General features: G+C 42.8%; 1 protein-coding gene across 3 annotated transcripts; it reads right to left on the reverse strand.

Moving 5' to 3' along the window:
- Positions 1-535: 535 nt before the first annotated feature.
- On the reverse strand, positions 536-23436 carry LOC129323721 (membrane-spanning 4-domains subfamily A member 12-like). Of its 3 annotated transcripts, none has more exons than XR_008596473.1 (9): positions 23363-23436; positions 21684-21910; positions 15821-15961; positions 14772-14828; positions 9715-9831; positions 7655-7768; positions 4507-5092; positions 1658-1783; positions 536-996 (listed from the first exon to the last, which is right to left on the reverse strand). XR_008596473.1 is itself a non-coding variant. In XM_054970345.1 (7 exons), exons 2-7 carry the CDS (start codon positions 21897-21899, stop codon positions 4994-4996), a joined length of 744 nt encoding a protein of 247 aa, XP_054826320.1. In that variant the 5' UTR covers positions 21900-21910; positions 23363-23436; the 3' UTR covers positions 4308-4993. The 3 variants fall into 3 exon arrangements, 1 of the variants encoding a protein (XP_054826320.1); XR_008596474.1 differs by lacking the exon at positions 536-996 and adding an exon at positions 1374-1464; XM_054970345.1 differs by lacking the exons at positions 536-996; positions 1658-1783 and having other exon boundaries at positions 4308-5092.
- Positions 23437-24161: the final 725 nt, after the last annotated feature.

The following is a 24161-nucleotide window of genomic DNA, read 5'->3' on the forward strand; positions in this document are numbered from 1 at the left end:
CAAACAACTAAGTCTCATTTGTAAAGAACATAACACTGAATCAATAACAGTTGTGTATCAAGTCCTGTTCATAAAGTAGGTTTGGAACGTTTCAAGATCAAGTCCTGTTCATAAAGTAGGTTTGGAACGTTTCAAGTCCCGTTCATAAAGTAGGTTTGGAACTTTGTCATATATGATCAGAGTCCTTATCTTATATTCCAGGTGGCCCTCATCAGCGCACCTAAGGCACAGGCTATGAGCTTTGCCGGCCTCTTCTCTTTTGCTCGTTTCAAGGATAAATCTTCTTCCAGCCAATTATTCTACAAGTAACCACAGAAATTCTCAGTCCACAGTTGTCCCAATACAATGTTGCAAGATAAGGACTAAAACTTAAGCTGCCTATTAGGGTTTGCAGGGATGAGATTGGAGTGTCCATGGCTACAGGAAACCCCCTTTCCCCTCCCTCCCCTGGGTGTCTTCTCCCAACTTGTAACCGCTTTGCAGCTCCGTGGTTGGAAGGAAGACCTGCCGATCAAGGTAAGCTGGGCTTCCATTCGGGTTTCCAGGGCGACAGAGGAGTGCAGACAGAGTTCAGGCATTCCCCCCGCTCCGTTGCCAGGGGAATTGATTGCTGGCGCCTGAGTGTCTGGCTTCCCGAACCATGGCCAAACGCACCGAACCAGGCTTTTACCGACTGCTGGTTCGTTGGCTGTGGCCGATAACGAACCGCCAGATCGCGATCGTGCAATTGCCATTTTCGTGGGTTTTTGAAGTTCGTAATGCGGTTCGTGCCCATCTCTATTCCAGATCATCATTGGATGTTGGTTCTTTGAAGTATTATGCCCACCCTGTCCTCATAAACAGGATAGGGCAATGGTGCCACACAGGGCTACAGGCTGGAGCGTGCTTGTATGCCTTCCCTCCATTATGCTAGTACAGTTTGCAGGTACAATAAGGGGATGCCACTTCGGAATTCAGCTTCTCTTTAGGCAGAGGTGACCTTTGGTTTCATACAACCTGCAAACAGGAGAGGCAGAAAGAAAGTAACTGCCATAGCCTCCTGTTTCCAGAGGATCCCCAACCTATACTACTTGTAAGTAGGAGCAAGAAGTAAGAAAAGTGCCAGCAGGGTGAGCAGTTTGTGGTGGCGTCCTAGAGAGTGTGCTGGAGAAAGAAAGGAAGGAATACCTCCTGCTCTCCCCTCTAACTCCTGTGGATGGGCGCAGGCTGCATTGCTGACAGATGTTGCTGAGCATATGCTGACACAGTACTCAACTGAGAAGCAGGAAGCAAACTGAAGGCACAAAGAAATGTTGGAAGAGAAGCAAAGGAGATGAACACTACTAAGGCAGCTTCCAGTGGTGGCCTGAACAACACTCGAAAGAGCTTCCAGCTTGCTGGTGGAGGTTGGAGGTGTGCCCACACCTGGCCCATAAGAAGAGCTACCTTTTTTCACCACTGATGCAGTGATCCCAGGGATAGGACCTGCAAAAGGTTTGACATGAGATTAGTTCCCATACTATTTAAGTATGTAGATCAAGATGGGTAGATGTGTTAGTCTTCAGATACCTGTATCTGAAGAAGTGAGCTATGGATCATGAAAGCTCATACCCTACCACAAATTTATTTAAGTGTGTGTGTAACCCTACCTTTGAAGCAGAATTCTTAATGTGCTTACCTGGCTAGTCTGCATGGATGTCCTCTGCAGACGCCTCTGGTGGTTCTTTGGTGGGGTCAATACAGGGGTCTTTCTCATGGGCTACCTCCTCCTTCTCCTGGTGCTCTTCCAATTTGCCATGTAAACCTGCAGAAGATCCCACATTACAGGGGTCACAAATCTGGAGGGGAGGATTTACCTGTCCCTTTTTTTGCCAATCAGCAATTTCTATGCTAACACCCTAAAAAAGCTCCAAGAAGTCATTTTATTTTATCCATGGGTATTGATGTGCAGCCTAATGTAATAACTACCTTGATAGCAATTATTGTGTCAGGCTACGGATGACAGGATACAGCAGACAGATCTCTGGCCCATTTGCAGTAAGGCACAAGTTCTTAGTCAAACGGATTTTATTCAGAAATCAAATCGTTTCCATATACAGGTCCATAGGACTACTTAGAAGCAAGGCAGGCATCTAAGCAGCATGAATAGAAGTTGACAGGAATGACATGTGAGAGAGACTTCTCTTTTACCCTTCTGGTTTACTCCTTTCTCCCCCCTCCCAACTGTAAACAATACCTTGGCACTCTCCTGGTGTGAGAACGTTTCACATATTTGTGATATCACGTTGAGCTACTAGGAAGCAAGACACAGCACTGTCTGGGAATGAGCACAAAGTCATAAACACTGGAAGCTGCTACAGTTCAACAGATAAACACCTGTGAAAGCCTCATCATTTGGCTGTAAGAGCACTCTGCCCACTGCTGTGTCACTAGCATCCACCTGGACTATGAATTTTCGGTTCTCATCAGGGTGCGGTAGAACCAGTTCCAAAATGAGCAGATTTTTTAGATTCTCAAAAGCCTCTTGGCACTCTGCCATCCAATTTAACATAGCACTAGGTTTTTTCCCTTGCAGCCTTTTCCCTTTCATTTTAAACAAGTCTGTTAAGGGGAGGGCAATTTGAGCAAAGTTCTTTATGAAGAGTCTGTAAAAGTTAGCAAACCCTAGAAATGACTGTTTTTTGACTGTGATAGCCATGGTCGCATGTCTCTCCATTGGATCTTCACCTGGCCAAAGGAAAATAAAGACATGTGCAGTGAAAGCAAGGCCAAGTCTTCTGCACCTCTGGAGGGTCTATGGCCCCATGGAGGGTGGGGGGCAAGAGATGCTTGTGAGTCAGAGGCCACTGGCATCCAATTAAGACTCACCCATCCAGCAAGGATGTGCCCTTTGACTGCATCAATTTGCTTTGCTCCTGTGTTGCTGTATGGAGCTCTGATTTTGTGAGGGACAAGTCCAGGGGTTGCTTAACCACCTTAACAGGGGAGTACAGAGAGCCAGCTCCCAGGTACCCTAACCCACAATTGTGCCCTGTCTTCTGTTGGGGGGGCAATCAAGGTAGTCTGCGCACAGTCCGGTTATGGGCTGGAAGCATCCAGTGCCTGCCTACCCACCCCCATTCAAGGCAGCTCTGTCGAGTACGCTTCTCTAGGAGCTTTCCCTTTTGTTAGACATGAACCATGGTAGCTAGAGGGCCATAATCAGGACATTCCCACGCACCCCCAACATCTGCTGGCCTCTGGCCACATTTCAGGGTCTGTACCCAAACTCATATAAGAGGGATGGGGAGGCAGTTGTGAATGAGCAAGTTGGGCAGCCAGCTCCCCAGATCCCTCTAACCTTTCAGTGCATCCTTGCCCCTTTGAGCTGAGCCCCTTGAGACAGGGTACCTGTTAGGGGTCTGCAATGAAAGATGTTAGTAAAACATTTTGGACTTAGGTCTCCCTCTGTGATGTAAGTGCAAAGTGATCACCCAGGTTTGCAAAGTGCCCACTCTGTCCTCTTCCCACAACTGAGATGCCTCACACTCTAAGTCTGCATGGCAGGGAGCTCTTGGACAGAGCCCTGTGCCATGCCCCCTCCTTACTGAGTTCATGAACATCCTGGTCGGGATTTATGTAGAGTGGGTAGAGGCCGTGAATGGGTGCTGGGGAGGGGTCTTGGCTGCCAGTGAGGTGAGAACAGATTGGTTGCAGCTTTTGTTGGCATCTTGTGCTCCTCCAGGCCATTTGGGCAGGGCTGTGCTGGGGGAAGTGGGAGGGAGGTTGATTTTTCCCATTGCATGGATCCCTATGGACTATGCTGCCTTTTTTGTGACACAACTTTCCACTGCTCTTTGGGGACATTACCCAGGCTAGAGTGGCTTAGGGCACCAACTAACTCTCACCCTGCCCCCTGGTCTGCCCAGTCCCATGCTGGTACAGAGATTTATGTTCAAGGCCTGCTGGCGCCTGGCTGTGGCAGCCACCATCTAGTGCAACAGCCTGGTGGAGCAAAACAAGGGAATTCTGCCAGCATAACTTGGGGTTACAGTAGCATAAGTCAGAGATATGTTGGCACATGGGCTATTCAGCTCCCTGAGCACCCCTCCCCCTAGGATTGTTCTGTATGCATAGTTTTAGGAACCCCATACTCTTTTCTTTCTAAGCCAAAAGCCCAAATACTTCCAGCTTTTGTGACAGAAGTGCTCCATTCCCGTGACCATTTTGATTGCCTCTTTCTGAACCTTTTACAGCTCTACAATATCCTTTTTAGAAGGGGTGAATAGAACTCACTAGTTGGTGAATCACACAGTACACAGATGTAAACACATGGGAACAGCGTAAAGTGCATTTCAATATTTTAATGACAAAGCTGACTGGAGAAACATTTAGGATGGCACATAACAGAGTTGTGACTTGATCAAAGAATGCCTCCTTAATTGTATGAATTTTAACTGAATACTTTGATTGATCAAGGAATTTATTATGCATAAATTAATATATGACAAAGCCAACAATTTTTAAAAAATAGCTTTAAATACATACACATTATCCCAGTAAGCAGTCTTAGAAGAGATATTCCCTATTAAATGAGAAAGAAGGAGAAATTCTGCTTTTAAGATGGTATTTGCATTAAAATCCATAACATTCTAAAAAAACTTCAACCAATTAATTGAAAGCACTATTGTTATATGCAAAAAACTGATTGATTAATGATGATCAGATTGTCCCAGTTTCTATTGTAAATAATTGGGAAGAACCAGACTGTATTGCCAAACATCTTCTGTCATTCAGCAACATCATTAGAACCGAAGCAGCACAAGCCCCATCCTATAGCCCTCCTCATTTTCAGCCCCCATTCCCAACATTTTTGATCTACTCAAAGTTGCTGCCTAAATATATTGCCTGGTCCTTAAATCATAAATGTACTTCCTAAAAAGGAGGGGGATTAAGAAGATTTGGTTTCTGAGGTTGTAGATGCATTAAGAGTGCTGCTGACATAACTTCTCTCTCCAGGTCTTGAGTGAGCATCTCATTTTGGAGAAACAGCCTCGTAGGCTGGAGGAGAAGGATTGGCTTCATCAAAAATCACACCTCCACTGACAGTGTAGGGCACAAAAACCATGGCAGCCTGAAACAAAGAAAAACTGTAAGAAATATTTTCCTTGTCCTTATCTGCAGTGCTACGCTGACATTCTTCAGTGCCTTCACCTATCCAGATATTTAGTTTAGTTTAGTTATTCAACTTATAGCCTACCCTCCCTCAAGCAGGCTCAGGGTGGGTTAAAACAGCAATAAATTGCATACACGTTATCATTAAAGTAATTGTTCTTGATCTCCATATATCAGAATTCTAGCAGTCAGGGTGAGAGTCAGCTTGGCAGACCTTGCAACCAGCCCAGAATTGTTTTTGCTTTTTTTTTTTTTTATAATATGTGATTTTTAAAAAAAACTTTTTAAAGCCACTTTGGGTCCCTCCAGGAATAAAAGGGATAACAATTCTGTTTATATGTTGTTAGGTGAAAGATTTATCGGTTTCTAGTGGGGGACAGGGTGGGGTTGCATGGCTGAGGGGATAACTCAGCTTTGCTTTTGTTATTTATGTTATCTTACATTATATAACTTTATAAATACGTAAAACTGAGTAAGCTACATTTATTTATTTACTTAGATAGCCAGTTGATATTCACTGGGTGGTGCTTCCCTGGTTTTGTGAACATTTTTAGGGGGGAGGGGGTTAAAAAGGCTGTGTTGAACTCTTTTAAGTGGTTCTAAGCAGCTTTAAGCTGTTTCATTCTAACCTAGGGTATATAGATAACAAACTTATTTCAGTGAATAGATTTATATTAGTGATTATTAAAATAGGTAAAAGCAGGCCTGCCCATTTGATGATGATTTTAACATGAAATTAAAACAAAGCAGATTAGATGATTTTCTTATCAGTGTTTCTCCAGTTTCCTTTAAAAATAGGTTTGACCCTTTAATGCATCAGAGCCAAGTGGAGGCTGTGGAACTTGATAGTTACCACTCTCTGAACCAAAAGGATTTTTTTATTTCAATGGAAAAAGATGATATGGTAATTCCTGAGGAGAATGCTGGAAAGAGATCTCAAGGTCTCAGTCTGGAAGCCTGAGTTTATTACAAGTTATCGTCTCAAGATCAAAACCACTAAACCAGGAACACTTATTACAAAGACACAGGAAGCAATTTTATTCAAAAATGGTTAAAAAGGATGTAACATCCAGTGAAAGGCCTTTATGTAACAATAATATCAAGAAAATGACTTATTGATGGTTGTTGTGGGTTTTCCAGGCTGTATTGCCGTGGTCTTGGCATTGTAGTTCCTGACGTTTCACCAGCAGCTGTGGCTGGCATCTTCAGAGGTGTAGCACCAAAAGAAACGTCAGGAACTACAATGCCAAGACCACGGCAATACAGCCCGGAAAACCCACAACAACCATCGTTCTCCGGCCGTGAAAGCCTTCAACAATACAAAGGACTTATTCTCCTTCCTTTTCAACAAATAAGAATGTGTTCCAGGTGAATAACCTCCAGATTGTAGCAACTGTCTTCCTTGTTAAAGGACAATGGATAAATTGTTGGGGAAAGTGGAATACTAAAAAGCATTTGTCCTATTTGCTGGATATGCCGACTTCTTCTATTAATTTAAAATTTACTGAAAATTTACAAGGGCCAATCCTGGGAGAGAGAGATATTTTAACCTTTCACCTTTAAAAACCTTTAAAAATGTCTAGAAGAGTTGTACTAGAGGACAATGTACCACCTCCCAAAGCATTTTTATGTTTCAGTTTATTTATTTTATTTTGAAATATAATGTAGGCCTGGTGGGAGTGGGGAAGAGAAGGGAAAGAGGTACATTACTAACAACTGATCTTGTATTTCTGTAGAATACACAGAGAAATCACAATGCAATGAATTGCTGAGTGGGAGCTGGGGAAAGCCATACATCCCTACAAGGGCAGGATATACTTGACAGAAGACTTCCCATGAATTTACAACAAATGGGGATAAGATGCACATTTATTGCACGATATATAGTTCTTTGAAGAAGAAAAATCAATGTTCTAAAATATGGAAGGGAACCAGACCTCCATAATCTAGTTAGTGGTTGATCCTACGTTTTGTCCTTAAAAGTATGTGCCAATGCTAATATATCCTCAGAGCACCCACTTTTGCTCAACTTAATCTTTCAAAGGTAATAGCAGCAAGTGACAGTGGATTCAACAGATAAAACCATGTACAGAGGAAAGTATTAAACTCTTCTACCCTCCCTGGATGGCTGTGAGCCAAATGCGGTCTACGCATGATTTCAATGGGCTTAGACTGGAGTCACTCCACTTAGCATTGCACTATTAGTTATAAAAGATGCTGGGAAGATCTGATCACGGATCTTTCAGTTATTGCAGCATGAAGATGCCAGATGTTCATACCACATGGGACAGCTTCCTAGGCTGGGGTGAGATTTGTGATCCAGAACCAACACCCTGTCTCAAAAACTGAACATAATCTGAAGATTCAGAGGGAGCTATATAAGAACTCATAGTTCCCCAAAAGCATTTATAGTCATGTGTTATTCACATGCATAAAGGGAACATCTCCAAGAACTACCATCTGATCTTGGGGATTTTCAACATGATCTGTTTAAATGCTGAGCAAAATATCAAATGCATACCGGGTCATTGTTGCAGCAGGTAACTTGGCACCCAAAATGTGTTGTTGAAACAGTGATGCAAAACTCCAGCAAACTGAAGAAGAGGAGTAGAACACCAATACCATTACCTACAGACTGCAGAGAACAGAAAAATGTGAGTGATCTATTATGCATTTCTCACAGAAGCAAATTAGTTCAGTTGGAATGATAACAAATACCCTCACAGCCACTTTCTGGGTCCAATTGTCCGGGGGAACACCCAAGGAAGAAATGTGGAAGTTTTGAACCATTTGCTCATGAAATTTGCCTTTCCTCTTTGAACATAAAACTGTAAAACCCACAATACTGTCTTAGAATCTGGCCAGAATCTTCTCAGGGCTGAACTACACAATAACACAATACATTCTCTGTTAGAGTTGCCAACCCCAGGTAGTGAAATTCCTGGAGATTTGGGGATGAAACCTGGGGATGACAGAGTTTGGGAAGAGGAGGGACCTCAGTGGGGTATAATGTCATAGCCTCCAAAACAGTTATTTCCTTCAGGGGAACTGTTCTCTGTAATCTAGAGATCAGTTGTAATTCTGAGATATTTCCAGCCACCACCTGGAGGCTGGCAACCTTGTTCTCTGGACCCAACTCACTTTTCTTGCAGCCCAAAGCAACTGTTGGGAACATCATTTTTAAAGCCTATGGGAACCTGATTCAGCTTGAGTTGGTGGCGTGGGCTGTGGATGTGCTCCTGCCTTCCCTTCCATGGTTTTCTTGAGCCCCTCCCCCCACCATGGTCCTAAGCCGAATTGGGCTCCTGCAGGCTTTAAAAATGTCATTCTGTCATGGACCACTCCAGTTTAACATGAGAAGATGAGTCCTCATCAGAAGTGGACAAATTATCCCCAAATCCCATCCCGGCAGACCCCTCCTGCCAGGTGGGTCCTTCAAGAGTCCCCCAATGGGACCCTGAGCCATCAGGGCCTTCTAGCTTGAAAGCCCTAGCATGGACCTGCCCACTGCCAGACCTACCATGGTCTCCCAAAGGACCCCAGGAGCAGAGAAGATAATGAGCTACAGCAAAGGTCTGGGCCAGGAGCAGAAGTGTATGCTTGGCAGCCTGAGGCCTACCCCCTGTTGAGGAAGGATCAGGAAAGACTGAAAGATCTGGGCCCCTATCCTCATCAGGAGTAGAAGAGATGACTCAGCTGGAGGTGACTCAGCTTGCAGAAGGGAGCCTAATGAGGAACCCAGCCTCAACTGTAGGGGAAACTCGCCATATAAGGCTACAGAGAGGCTGGAGCCAGTATGGGGATCAGCTTGTTTACAGTTTGGGTGGTCAGTCTACCATTGTCTGACCTGCTTGCTGGTGGATTCTTAGAACCTTGTTCCCTGACCTTTAGACTTGCTTTTGAATTATGTTCTTGACTCTGGACTGTGACTTTGGAGTGCCTTTGGATTATATTATCTGACTCTGGATGGTGACTGTTTAGTATTTTGAAACATCACAGACCAACAGATTTGAGTCCAGTAGCACCTTACAGAACAACAAGAGTTTCAGGGTATACGCTTTTGAGAGTCAGTTCCCTTCTATCTCAAATCTGCCTCAGTATCCTCTTGTGCTTGTTCGCCTGCCCACAAGCCTCACCCTCCTGGTGCCCTTGCCTTCTCAGTCTGCCTCTTCTTCCTAAGCTAAGTGGCTGCAGTACTGTCTGTTTTACTTTTGGAACCTTTGCTATCAGTTCTTCCATAGACTTTAATGTTAAAAACAAGAAACTTTCATTGCCTCAAAAGGGGTCATGACATCTGATATCTAGCAATTGTTTACCCTCTGGGGATACTAAAATCCCATGAGTTTTTCCAATTTGGTTGGGAAACCATGAATGTACAGACCCAAGAAGCTCCCCGCCCCCAGTGAAAGGTTCTTATTAAATGAATAAAAAAACAAAAGAAACAAAAACAAACTCCTATACACAAGTCTAGAAAACAGCAAACAGCTCAACCTGTGAGGGCATTTTAGTCCTATTGCCTCATGTTCTCTCTGTGAATCCAACTCATAAAATCAAAGGTATTGGTGATATTTGTTCACTTACATCTGTCCCCACATCATCCAAATCAAGCATATTTATTAACAGTTCCACGATATATAGAATCATGCCAGTTAATGCCATTATAGCACTTGTGATGTTCATTCCCACACTGCATTTCACCTGAAAGAATCCAAAAATCAATCAAGCTGCTTAGGAGCACATTGATAGTTTTGAATTTTAATGTCTCTACCATTTAAATATGCTTAGATAGAGCTTGAAACTAGTCCTGTGAATGGCTCTTGTAGCCGTTGTGCTGTAGTGATGAGAGTGTACTAAAGAAGATGGATAGATAGGAAAGAAGTATCATCTCACATGAAAATATGTATGTTGTGTTAACTTTATACAGATAGTACAATTTGGGGAAACAGGTAATGGTTTTTGTTCATGCAATTAGGTCTCTATCAATGGCAAGTGTTTGCAACTGCTTGGCGTGAACTGAGACTGAGTGATTGTTCACATCTGATTACCACCTTTGAATGCCTTAAGTCTGAGAGCTGAATATGTTTGTGGCAAAATTCATGGCATCCCTGTAAAGCTCTGAATAATATGTTGTGGCTATACAGAGAATGCTAGAAGCAAACTAATTTACTAGACGCCTGTTTAAGTGGCATCTTTCCCTGGCCATTCAAACAGGCAGTTATCCGTCCGCTAATTAAAACATAATTTATTTTATTTTATTTTATTTGACTTATATCCCACCCTCCCCACGAATGGGCTCAGGGCGGCTCACATCATAATTAAAACACAAACATGAATAATACACATAGACTACAATAACTAACACACTTGGTATAAAAACAATGAACAGCAGCAAAGCAAGCAGTTCAAGCAGTCCCCGTAGGCTGGAGCAGGCAAGGGGTGGGGCCGGGCAGATGGAAAAGCCCAGCCCTTGATGGAGGAAGCTCCCTTGGCAGGTATTATTAATAATAATAATAATAATAACATTCAATTTATATACCACCCTTCAGGATGACTCAACACCCACTCAGAGCATTTTACAAAGTATGCCATTATTATCCCCACAACAAAACACCTTATGAGGTAGGTGGGGCTGAGAAAGCTAGAAGCTGTGACTGACCCAAGGTCACCCAGCTGGCTTCAAGAGGAGGAGTGGGGAATCAAACCTGGTTCTCCAGATCAGAGTCCTGCGCTCTTAACCACTACACCAAACTGGCTCTCAGTTCCTAGACAAAAATAATGTGGCCAATTATCACCCAGTCTCTAATCTGTCCTTTCTGGGCAAAGTGATTGATAGAGCAGTAGCTGACCAACTCCAGACTTTCTTAGACAACTCTAGTACTCTGAACCCTTTCTAGTCTGGATTCAGATCAGGGCATGGGACAGAGTGCACTAGTGAAATTAGTAGATGATCTCCATCTGAACATAGACAAAGTCATGCCTTCTTATCTATCTGTAGCCTTTGACACAGTAGACCATGCCATCCTGTTGAGACATCTAGAGACAGAAGTGGGCATCAAAGGACGTTCCTTGGACTGGTTTAAATCATTTCTCATGGAACAGACAGACTCAAAGGGTTGCTGTCAGAGATTAGCTATCTCCAGAATGGGAGCTATCTTGGGGGGTTCCGCAGGGCACAATCTTATCTCCCATGTTATTCAACCTCTACATAAAGCCTTTAGGAGAACTCAGTTGCAGTTATGGAGTTGGATGTCACCAATATGCAGACAACACCCAACTCTATATCTCACTATCCAGGTACCCACAAGATTCAGTCGAAATCTTGGATCGCTGCCTGAAAGCTGTGGTGAAATGGCTGAAAAAGAACAAATTAAAATTAAACCCAGACAAGATGGAAGTGATGCTTCTTGGGAAGGCAGAGATCCTGAAGGACATTGTACTCTCCACTTTTGATGGAGTTTCTCTGACCCTTGCAGACTTGATTAAGAGCCTAGGGATTATACTGGATCCAGTGCTATTACTAGAAAAACAAGTTAAGGCAGCTGCAAAAATGCTTTCTACAACCTCTCTCTAGCCTGGAAAATGAAAATGGCTTCTTACCTTGACATGGCCAACCTGGCTACCTGGATCAATGCTATGGTAACATCAAGAATTGACTATAACAATGCACTATACATAGGTCTCCCATCTAAACTAACTAGGAGACTCCACTTGGTGCAAAATGCTGCAGCTCAACTGTTATCAGGAGCGGGCAGGAGCATGAACATCACGCCCATCCTGCAGTCACTCCATTGGCTACCCATTAGTTACCATGCTCAGTTCAAGGTATTGGTTATCACTTACAAAACTCATCACGGCCTTGGTCCGGCAAACCTACGGGACTGCGTCCCTTTCTATGCTCCTCCACAGCAGCTTTGTTCTTCCAAACAGGGCCTCCTGCAGGTGCTATCCTGTACATCAGCAAAATCAACAGGAGCCCATACACGGGCTTTTTCTGTGATGGCCCCCACCCTGTGGAATGACCTGCCTGAGGAGGTCAGGAAAACCACTTTCCTGGCTTTCTGAAAATGATGCAAACCCGAATTATTCAAAAAGGCTTTTTACGCAGATAGCAGGGCTGTATTGTAGGGAGGGGATCTCAGATGATCCACTAATGAGTTAGGAATAACAACTATGTTGTATGGATTCCTACTAATACTATGGTCATAGATCCAGAGGAGTTAGCCGTGTTAGTCTGTAGTAGCAAAATAGAAAAGAGTCCAGTAGCACCTTTTAGTCCAACTAACTTTACTGCATCTGACGAAGAGAACTGTGATTCTCGAAAGCTTATGCTACAGTAAAGTTAGTCTTAAAGGTGCTACTGGACTCTTTTCTATTTTGCTACTAATACTATGTCTTTGTGAACTTGTATCTATTTACCCTATGGCATTGTTTATGGAAATGTCCTTGAAATTAACTGTACTAATCTCACACTGTGTAATCCGCCTTGAGTCTCAGTGAGAAAGGCAGACTATAAATGACATAAAAATAAATAAATAAAGACCCCTGAATGCTTGCCCCTAGCTTTTGGCCCATCCTGGACTTTTTTAATCAACTGTGTTCCTGGTATTTACCTTTATACATCTTATTTATGTTTTCATTCTGAAACATATTTGACCTTTAGTTGACCTTTGACCCTAACCTCATGAGACTGTTAATCTTTCTATATTTTGTCTGTATATTTGTACCTCTGATAAGAACTACAAACACTTGGTCTTCTGTAGGGGGAGATATGAGATTTCTCAACACATTAATTTTCTTAAAAATCCCACCTTGTTCACATGAGAAGCAGTATAATGTAAAGATAAAATCTGAAATATCCTAGCAAAATGCTACAAAAAATTATGAACAATATAAAAATCTTTTAAAATCATAAGTAGGATGTTACAATTCTTTCCCACTCACAGCAACACTTTCCTTTGGCACAAAGAGGAGCCTTTTGCCAGCACAAGAACTACAGACCACTACAAAACATTTAACTACACAACACCAGACTTAAGGTCTCCCTTTTCCACACAAATCCTGTTTCTGAACTCCAACAAAGCTGGAAATAGTTTTACTATTTCTTCCAGCAGCACAATGTATCTTTCTTCTGTATTATCACCTGGTGGATCCTTCCAATGGAATGTATTTAACATTTAGCCATCTTTACAGGTTAAAACAGCACAAACCTCATCACTTTAAAAATAAAAGTGGCTCAGAAGCTTTCTCTGTGTAGATGTGGTGCACTGCCTCTAGAAGCTTTGCTGGAGACAATCTCACTGCTGCTAGAAGTGGATCAGCTAATGGGGAAGGGTGGGTGGGTGGTGGTCATAACCCAGGGAAGGATGCTCATATAATTGAGATGTCAAGAGAGGAAAGGAACAGGTGGGAATCAGCTGGGGAGCCAGAAGTTTCTCCTGATCACAAGGCTCTTCCCCGCCTCCTGTAATAAGCACAGAAGTGGCATGGATGAGGGGTGCTTTGGGCTGAGAACTCCAGAGAAGAGAGGCACCATGGAACAAAGCTGATCTCAAGGTTCCATGGAAAAAAGTATGACAAAACCTCATCCCCCTAAAAACACTTCCACTCATTCTTAACACATGATAAACTTAGAGCCAAGCTACAAGTGACGCCTTACACAGGTTGGACACTTGTCAGCTTCCCTCAAGTTCTGATGGGAAATGTAGGTGTTCTGGTTTTACAGCTTGGCTCTCCATTACAGCTGCAAGACCAGGATGCCTACATTTCCCATCAAAACTTGAGGGAAGCTGACAAGTGTCCAACCTGTGTCAGGCGTCACTAGTAGCTTGGCTCTTAGTCAACATTCCCTAGAGGGACATGGAGCTTGGGATCCTGGAAGGCAACCACCTAGGGTCAGGGCTCTGTTCTTTGAGGACATCAAGGGAGGGCAAGGGAAGGGACCACAAAATCTTTCCTCTGGATTCTAATTTGATTTAAATGCATATCCTGGACACACGTACAACCTTATTAAACCTGACTTTGTAATGCTGGACTTTGGATCTGATGCCGACAAAACTTACCAGTGTGGCTGCTTTCCACACAACAAGGGAATGTTAGAAGTCCAGAGTTATATGAGAAGAATCAATAGCACTGCTCCTTCCCATTCAAATGTCATTCTTACCATAAATTGGTTAAGTACTGGCATGGAAGGAGGCATTTTGTGGACCTGGCCTATGTGATGCAGGGTGCTAAACACTACCTTTATTGTGCATGAAAGAGCTACTGTGCACTAGTTCCCACAGTATGAGCACTGGTCGAGTCATTCTAGTCAGTGAGCATGCTATTGCCTGCTTGTGGTCTGAATAAAAGTTGACACATCAGGATCTGAATGGTTGACGCAGGACTACCAACCCCAGCTCCCTTTGTATTCTATAAGGAGATAAATTTGAGTCAAAGCTTGTTATGTACACTGAGACATGTTAATAGGCTGAAGATGGGGTGGGGAACTTGATAAGAACAGGAGTGCTGCTCCCTGTTCTAAGATGGCAGCAGAGTATCTTGAGTCTCTCTCATAGAAACAATAAATTGGTATTGAAGTAGGTTATTTGTTGGCAACTCCAGTTTCAAAGAAGAAGGATAAAATAGTATATATCTCTCACCAAAGATTTGGTCAGATGTTTCTCAATTGCCACTGAAAGGGATCCAGAAATAATGAACTATCCAAAAGAAGAAGAAGAAAACATTATTAATATATGTGGAACTATTCTCTCTATTCAGAAACAAAGGGTACTATGGGACAGATACTAGACAAATAGAATATTTTTTCATTAAGTCCAAGTAGTATCATCTTTAAAGCAGAAGAAACACTGATCTTTTGATTATCTTAGTTTTCTACCTGTTACTCCAGCAGCAGTACATTCAGGAATAATAAAGAGGCTGCACATTTTTATTAGCCTGCCTATTTTTTAACTTGCGATTGTGGTTCTCACATGAAGAGGAGCCCTTTTAAATACTGATTTTAATTACTATAAGGGCTCTCCTTCTTAAGGTTGTGTATTTCTCAAATAAGAGTGTTGCCATACGTAAGAAAAAGGAAATTTTAAATCCTGATTTCTGCATTCCTTGCATAAGCCCTTCAGTGAAAGTCTGACTCCAACATCATTTCAAAGAGCCTTCCATCATCTAATCTGTAAAGTACCCATTGTTGTGATGGCTAGAGAGTATGTAGAGGACTCTGGCTGCATGTGTGTGCATGCAGTATGTTGCAGGATGCTTTGAACTTGGAGAGACATGTGAGGGCCTAGGCCAGTTACGGAAGACAACATTGTGTGTCAACAAGCAGATCTGCATTCAGTTCTCCAAATAAGTTGATGGCTGATATTCAGGGAGAAAAGGATTGATTGGGGCTAAACCAATTCCCCATCCCTGATGAACCTGGCCAATGAGAAGCCAGCACCAGTCTACATAGTTCTGATCTCTTTTTCATAGACATGTTAGTGTGTGATAGAAAGTTGAGAAAGATGCCCAGTCTTTAGTTAGTTGCCCAAGGCAACTAACTTTTGCTTCATTTTCAAAATAATCATTTTCCTGTACCATTTTACCAAAATTAATCCAAGATAATCAAGACACAGAAAATCAACAGCTGAACAGGAATTCAGGATTATCAACAATGAAACACTTTAGCTCTCAAAACCAGTTTAGTACTCACAGATAGTCCACCCCAGAATGGATAACCTCCTATTGCAGCCATAGAAATGTAGTGATGATGATAATGATGACCACTAGTAGAAAGAATAAATGCCACAGCCCCAAAGCCAATGTGTGTCAGTCCAATCATGATCTGAATGGCCTGCATGAAGAAAAGACAAGGCAACTCCTTTAGACATTTTATTTTATTTATATTTCAATTTATATACCGCCCATCCCCAGGGGCTCTGGGCGGTGAAGACACAAGTTCTGATCATTTAACATAGTCTAGAGAATAATTTTAAAACTAGGGAATATGCTTGTTTGGTCTCTTCCTTTTGATCTATTCCAAACTGAAACAGGATATTTCCCAAGAACTCACCAAATTGTCTATGCATGCTTGTTATTCCAGTCATGTTTACTGATCCTTTCTGGGAATAATTTCAAGTGATTCATCCTGGGGATGTTAATAAACCATATAAGCTACTCGATGCTTGTGCACAGCCACTGCCACATCTGTAGCTGAAAACACCAACTACATTAAAAAAAATCCTAGTTTGGCTCTTAAAATTAATCTGTGACAAACAGCCCACTCTAGCTACAGCCATTCTTTTCAGGCTCCATGGTCAAATGCCGCCCCCCAAACAGGCTCGCAAGTGTCCCTTGTGTGTTCAGTCCCACAGCACTAGAGATCTGCCTCTAGGTTGTCCTTCTTCAGACTTTTTTTAGTAATTGGGGTGTCCTGGTCTACGACTAACTTCTGCTTTCTAGCTAGTGTGGGAATAACTTCATAATAATGGAGAATATTTTCAAATCTCTTCTTTGTGGAAGAATCCTTTTCAGACTTTTCTAATAATTGAGGTGCCTTACACTACCAAATATTAGGATTCTACATCATTGGGATGTATTTCAGAGATTTCTCTCACTCCAAGAATATTTAAATTGGTCTGGTTTTGCCCTTAAGGGTGTGCATTCTGGAATTCCTAAACTGAAGATGAAAGTATACACAACAATTGCTATTTCAGGTCCTTGCCATGATTTTCTGGAATAGTTACACAGATCCAGGATTCTTACACATTATGAAAAATAATCCGCCAAAATTGTGTTCAGGTGCTTACCATCAGCAGCAGCAGGTCTCTTTTTTCTCTTTGATTCTCTGCATTTCCCAGGTAGTGGCCTTGGGAAGGCGGCTCCTTGCTGCTGCAAGCCAGGGGCACATCCCAGCAGAACTATAAGCCTGGATGCCTTGTTCTCTTCCCTCCCTCCTTAGTGGAGGTGGTGCCCTTTTTCTTTTGCAAGTAGGATAGCTGGGGCACTTTGTTCAGGAGCCCATATAACTGCATCCCTTAGTCCAATTTGCTTGAAACTTAGGGGTTCTTTAGTGGACATGTAGCAATAACTTCACCGCAAATTTGGTGTCATTTCATTGAAAAAAAGCCACTCTAACCCCACCCTTCTCAAGGCCCCCCATAATGGAAACAGAATAATTCTGGAATCCCAGAACCCCTGACCTAAACCCCAGAATAGTACGGAGGGATTCAAATACACTTGAACAATGTTCCCTCTAAGCTGTGCAGTGTTATGAGCTAAAAATCTATTTTGTGAGCCGAAACAACAACTTTCATTAAAGTTTTGAGTGTGCCTCCTTTTTTAAAAAAAATAAAAATTCAGTCTACAAACATACAAAAACATACAAATATAACTACAAACTAATTTGTATTGTTTCTCACTTTGAAGCAACAATTCAAGCAATCATTCAAACAATTACTCTGCAGGTAAAGTTATTAATACTTCTCCTTCCCAACTATTTGATATACAAATATATCTGAGAACATGTGCTAGGGTCTGCATCCCATCCTGGACACGTTAGCCTTCTCTATTCCAACAAGATTGCAGCAGGTAGGTGGAGAGATTTACAGTATAAGCTTGTACAAAGTTACTCCAGTCTAAATCCATTGATTGCTAGCCTCTCTAGAATCCAAACACAAAAACCATGTAATACATTTTGATTACAATCAAAACAAATTAACAATAAGTTAATTTGTTGTCCGAGACCATCTAGTCCCATTAGGTGTAAGGGCCACAAAAATCAGAGAGCCAGTTTGGTGTAGTGCTTAAGTACGTGGGACTCTAATCTGGAGAGCCAGGTTTGATTCTCCACTCCTCCACTTGAAGCCAGCTGGGTGACCTTGGTCTAGTCACGGCTCTCTGGAGCTCTCTCAGCCCCACACACTTTACAGGGTGTTTTGTTGTGGGGATAATAATGACATAGGCCGAATCCATACTTCCCTACCTTCAGCTTTTCATACGCAATAATTGCGCTGGATTCTATCCCACAATATCTCAGTCTGTGTTCACATCCCCTTTTACTGTGCCAGCATCGCACTATACTCCGTTCACATCCCTGGGAGAATCGCACGATACGGGGCGGGTTTAGATCCACTGTTGCTGATGACGACATCACGTAGCCTTTTTAAAATTTAATGCTAGCTTTTTGCTATATCGATTTTCTGCTCAGTTGCAATGGTGGGGCCACATCCCCATTGATGCCTGTGATTGGGTAATGTTACCGCTCAACTATAATGATAGGATAGCGTTTTTTCACTATACTGATAATTTTAATTTAAAAAAAAAAAGCCGGAAAGAGTCAACCTTTGCAGGCACAGTCCACTTATCAGAAATTACCTAGGCTCTCCTTTGGCAGTGAAACATTATTTACTGTAAAAAAAATGGCAACCTCCCCTTGGTGCCTCCAAGGACTTTTTACAATGCCACTTCCCAAACCAGTTGTGGGTGATCTTCATGAACGGGATTGCGCAATAGCACTAGGAATGCCCCCCCTTAAAAAAAATAAACAGTACGGGGGTGCAGGCATGCCTCGGACAGAGTTGGGACCATAAGAATTGCTTGGCAAAGAGGGACGGTGTTCCGGAAAGGCAAGAAACAAGGAAGTGTGGGTGATTAAGAGGGGGTGGTCTCTTTGGGAACCACTTCTATTTGTTCACATCCATGGTGAGAACTGCGCAAGAGAAGTTTTTGAATGTGTGACAACGTCTGAGGCGCAGCGCAGCAGATACGATAGAATGGCGGGATTGAGGTAAGAGTATGTGAACAGGTCTCTGAGAAGCGCATAAATGGCAGGAAAATAGCAGCAAACTTGAGCCATGTGGATTCGGCCATAATTTGTAGACCGCTCTGAGTGGGCATTAAGTTGTCCTGAAGGGCAGTATACAAATAGAATGTTGTTGTTGTTATAAAAATGGATATGTTCATGCTGATTGTTATTCTGTTGCTACAAAATAAAGCAGACACCCAGTGGAACCTTAAAGACTAGCACATTTATTTCAAGATAAACTTTTGTGAGTCAGTGCTGACTTCTTCAGATATGTATGGAAATCAACCTGAGCATCATTCTCACATTTTCTTTTTCCACATAATGAATCTGCACTTGAAAGACTCATGACAGAATTCATCCTTGATCTTAATCCCCACCCCACCCAACCTGCCCCTTAAGAAGCATTCTAAGTTTGATTTCCACATCTGAAGAAGTGAGCAGTGACTCACAAAAGCTCATACTGAAATAAAAATTAGTCTTTAAGGCGCTACTGGACTTTTGTTTTACATTCATGCTGACTGGCTTTCTTGTGCTTCAGATACAATTCTGACTGTGGATTTCTCGACTCAGGCAGTTAGCCATTACCCTATACAAGCACCTGGAAATCTAACACCATACAACATTTGGAACAATTGTGCTTTAGACAATTACAAAATACATAAAAGCTGTCCAAATGCAGTATCTCGCTCATAGACTTCTATTCTTCTCCATGTCACAAAGAAAATGTGGTTCATCTACCCAGGGCTTTTTTTCTGAGAAAAGAGGTGGTGGAACTCAATGGGTTGCCCTCGGAGAAAATAGTCACATGGCTGGTGGCCCCACCCCCTGATTTCCAGACAGAGGGGAGTTTAGATTGCCCTCCGCGCCGCTGGAGGGAAATCTAAACTCCCCTCTGTCTGGAGATCAGGGGGCGGGGCCACCAGCCATGTGACCATTTTCAAGAGGTTCCGGAACTCCATTCCACCGCGTTCCCGCTGAAAAAAAGCCCTGCATCTACCCCTTTCATTTTAGACAGAAGCTGAAGAATGGCAAACCTGGCACCTTAGTAACTTTGTGCATGCAACTTCGATAGCCTGAAGTCTATTTGCCAGTTTTCTGGGGCAAATAAACAAGATCTGCACAGTGTTGCAGCTCAGAGGGATAGGACGTGCAAATACAGAATTGCAAGTTTTGATTTTTCTTTAGAATATTTATGTACCACCTGTACAGAGAGCTGCTTAAGGTGGCTCACAAGCAAAAAACAACATAATTTTTAAGAAGTCAAGATGACAGGAGGAAACATTTCCAGAATGCTTCGATCTAACATCATTAGGATACTCTAAAACTGGGTCCATCAGCAGGTTGCAAGCCAGTTAACATGGACAGATCAAAACCTAAACCTCTGGAACTGGCCAGTAACCACTGGTTTTGGACAAAGCAAAAGAGGAAACTTTGTGGCACCAAAGCTTTTGAGAATGAAAGTTCCCTTTTTATTTGTATCTAAAGAAGAGAGCTTTGACTTTGGAAAGCTCATATCCTGAAAATCTTGTTGGTCTCTAAGGTGCCACTGGACTCAAATCTTGCAAAATCTTTGAGGCTTCCTGTTTAATTCTGCACCTACAGACTCCTTTGTGAACAAGGAGTGAGAAGGTAAGTCAGGCACAGCTGCCCTTGGAGTCTCACTTTAGCTTCAGATCCAGATTAGAGGTGGGGGGCAAAGAAGGCCTGTGAGCCTGTGATCCTGCAAAGAGGAAGGCGGCTTAAAAAAAAGAAAGAAAACAAGCCAAGATGGAGCCAGCCCCAAAGCGGTCGTGCTAAAATAAACCCCCAACATCATGATCCTATGCAGTTAACTCTGGTCTACGTCCATTGATTTCATTTTAGATGAAGATGCTCAGCTTGCCGAGACAGGATGGCCAGATCCAGTTCTTGGCCAAATCTGCATTTCAGGCTGTAAAAGCCGCTTTGGAAGAGCCCTCAAAAAGGAGGCCTCATCAATGGTAAAGTCCAACCAGCCTCCTTCAGCACCGCAATGGTCTTCTCCTCCTCATCTGGCCATCAGTAGGCATGGTGAGCACCTGGCCCAGCTCTCTGCCTTCCTTCCCTTCCTCATCCTTCTTTTTTCCAGTCTCCTATTGCACCAAGACCAAGTTAAATGACACTTTCTCCATGGCGGTGGCTGAGGTGCCACCTCCTCTTCTCTGCTCACTGGGGCTAAGGGGATCCCAGCGGGGTCAGACTGGGCCCTCATCACTCAGCTCTGGTCTGTTCCCCAGCTAGAGAGCTAGTGGCAACTGGAGTCGTGTTCTGGCTCCGCCCTGAGTGCTAAGCCAGCCACAGCTGGGAAGGAACGAGAGAAGCGGGATAAGGCTCCATCCCTGCTCCGTCCCTATTGGGCCTGCCTACTGGTGCCGGCTGAGTGGGAGGGCGGGGCCACATGAGAGTTAATATCTGTGAACTACAGCTGAGAATCCGTGAGCAGAGGAGTCAGAATCTGTGAGCAAGTGTGCATGTGCTCACATTATTGGGAACACTGCACTTGAATCCTGGTATTTATGCCCTTCCTGAAATCTGAATCTGAAAAATACCATTTTTTCCCTAGCTGCACTGTCTCTGTCAAAGTATGCTCCCAAAGCAGATTAGAGAAATATATATAATAATAATCTTTGATCTTTCATTAGGTTCCCTTTTGAATGAATCCCTCTTGTTCAGTCTTTCTTGGACAGAGAGCCTTTCATATGGGGAAACCATTGGAATCACTGGAATGTGAATAGAAATTAAAGGCACCTACCCCCAGAGTTTTAGTCTCTACTCTGAGCATTTTCTCCAGTACCCCCGTCTGAAGGTTCTGGTAAGGAGGGCGGAGTGGCTGGCCTGCATATTGTATGAGCCCCTCTGGTTGGATAACAGTGCCAGGGATGATCTGGCCTGCTTGAACTATGTTGGCACCATTAGGGGGAACAAAGAGCATTGTTCCACTAGCCATTCTCTGTGGATCTGTTGCCATAGGTAAGGTATCTGTGTGAAAAAAAGAAAGAAGAAACCCAGGTGAACCATCCTCTCACAGATTTGAAGAAATATTACACAGACCTCCACTTAAGAAGACGGGCTCTACGTCAGTAAATTTACTCATGAGAGAGCATTCAGTGAGTAATTTCTATGCTGATGTTTTTCCATGTATGGACAGCACCCACAGAAGGAGAAAGGGATACTTAACGTGGAAAATTAAAGAAGGTTTGCCTCTGTATGCATATTTATGAAAGCAAGATTTGGAACTCCTTGGGATTGCCATCCCCTCCTTTTTATGCTCCTTGTATGCAGATCAGAAGCTAAAGACATCCAGTTTTGGAATAAACCCTAGCTTGTAGTTACATTTGAACCACAAATTATCCCCTTCAGCCACATAAAAAGGATTCCAAACCACAATTTAATCCTGGTTTGCATTGGATTGTGGTCAAAAGAACAAACTACAGTTTGTGGTTCAGCTATAATGATACGCAAGGTTTTGTTTTGAACTAAAAAATCTTCAGTTTCTGGATGGCACATGAGAGGAAGAGTGGGGAGGGCAGAGGGAGGAATTACATGACCCTAAAGATGCCTCTGCAATTCATCTTTATATTTCATTGTAGGCTCTTTGTCATAGAGCCCCTGCCCATAAACACAATTTAATGTTTAGAGTGACATTGCATACAGATCTTGTGTTTCAGAAAGGGAGAAGCAACAATGAAATTCCCCAAGAAAGAAGGAGAGATTCACAGTCTGAGCCAAATAGGAGCTCTTGGGCCTATTCAAGATTCTAATCCAAAAGGTGAATTTTAGAAACTGGTTATTATGATTAATTTCAAATATCTCATAATAATTTTGTGAGTTTGTATGTGAACATGCACTCCTTAGGAATGATATGTGAGGTATGAAACACTACGGTTCCTCCAATTTTAGAGTGGAGGTGGCCAATGTTTTTACTAGGCCTTGAATGCCCCTCCCAGTTAAACTGCCCCATCATTTTTCTCTATAACCACCATGTGGGCTCAATGTTTTCAGCATAAATCATCATCATCATCAATATTTGGCTATCTTCTGCTCTTAATAGTAAAGCTAACCCCTAGAAACAAGGAAAAGACTTTACCCTTCTGTTTTCACAAGGATGAGAATTTCACCCAATAAGGCCAGTAAAGTGCTCAGAGGAAGCAGCATAACTTTACCCTCATGAGAAACAGGCTTAATCTATGAAGGCTCTCATGAGAAGATTATATAATACCAGTTTGGGTCCTCAGAAATGTTCTTGAACCGTGGCTGGTCCAGTTTGGCTTGATCTAATGCTGCTCCAACTTGATTATTTTGTAGTGATGCTAAGGCCCTCTGTAGATGTTCAGAGGCACTTTGGCATTCATTCAAGCATTTCAGAACTGAGTTCTCATTCAAATTAGGTGCTCTACCCAAATTTATGTAATTCTCTTTTAAAGTACTTACATTTCACTCTGTGAGGTACTTGATCTCAGTCTCTTAGTGTAACTTCAGCTTCATCAGGAAGTGGTGAGATGTGAAATCTATACAAGAGTTTAGTTAGTGTTAGACTTTTGACTTTTGCTCTGAACTGTGCCCTTATCTATCAACAATCCATTCTGCTATGAACTGTACAGTCTATGTAAGATTTCAGATTCTTTTCTTCTCCCTATCACAGGGCTCAAATTCTCTGCATCTGTTCTTTTGTGTACATTGTTAGGGCGGGGTGGTGGTGATGGTGCTGCTGCTGCCCAAGAGCCAGTCAACCTCTTCCTTCCCTTTCATATGCAAGGGCTGTATAAATGCCTCATGTGGGCCAGGCAGGCACCCATCTCCCCCACACTGTATGAGTGCTAGATGAGCTATGCAAAGGCTGGTGGGCACCACTTCTTCCTCACCATGTGAGGGTCCAGGGCAGCCCTTCTGCCACCGGTCTGGCCCAGCCCAAGTGTAGGGGGAGGCAATTGACCAACAAGGAATTGTCTTGGTAGACACAATGGCTAGTTAGCCCTTTTATCTCATCTTAATATGAAAGCTCTTCCTTTACTGTCATATATCTTATTTTTCTTTCTGTGCTGCTAACAGAAGTATTAAGGAACCACCATTAAACACCTCCTGTCAATTAAAGTGGTAGAAGGTGGGTTCGGCTTTGCAAGAAAAGTGGTCAAGTCTCACTTGGGGGATTTCAGAGCTGTGATATGGATGTGTAACCAGAAATTTTTGCTGGGCTGGTAAGCTTGTTATCCAGGAGCTAGGTCTCCAGTGT

This window comes from Eublepharis macularius, chromosome 2 (genome assembly GCF_028583425.1).
Source record: "Eublepharis macularius isolate TG4126 chromosome 2, MPM_Emac_v1.0, whole genome shotgun sequence".
In the NCBI taxonomy this organism is placed as follows: Eukaryota; Metazoa; Chordata; class Lepidosauria; order Squamata; family Eublepharidae; genus Eublepharis; species Eublepharis macularius.

What these genes read in the sequence shown, in the direction of transcription:
- LOC129323721 (XM_054970345.1), bottom strand. Translation starts at nt 21,899, where the DNA reads ATGGCAACAGATCCACAGAGAATGGCTAGTGGAACAATGCTCTTTGTT. An exon ending in TAGAGACTAAAACTCTGGGG is followed by an intron (nt 15,962 to 21,683) that starts GTAGGTGCCTTT and finishes TTCTTCATGCAG; the next exon opens with GCCATTCAGATCATGATTGG. An exon ending in TGGATGATGTGGGGACAGAT is followed by an intron (nt 7,769 to 9,714) that starts GTAAGTGAACAA and finishes TGTTCTCTGCAG; the next exon opens with TCTGTAGGTAATGGTATTGG.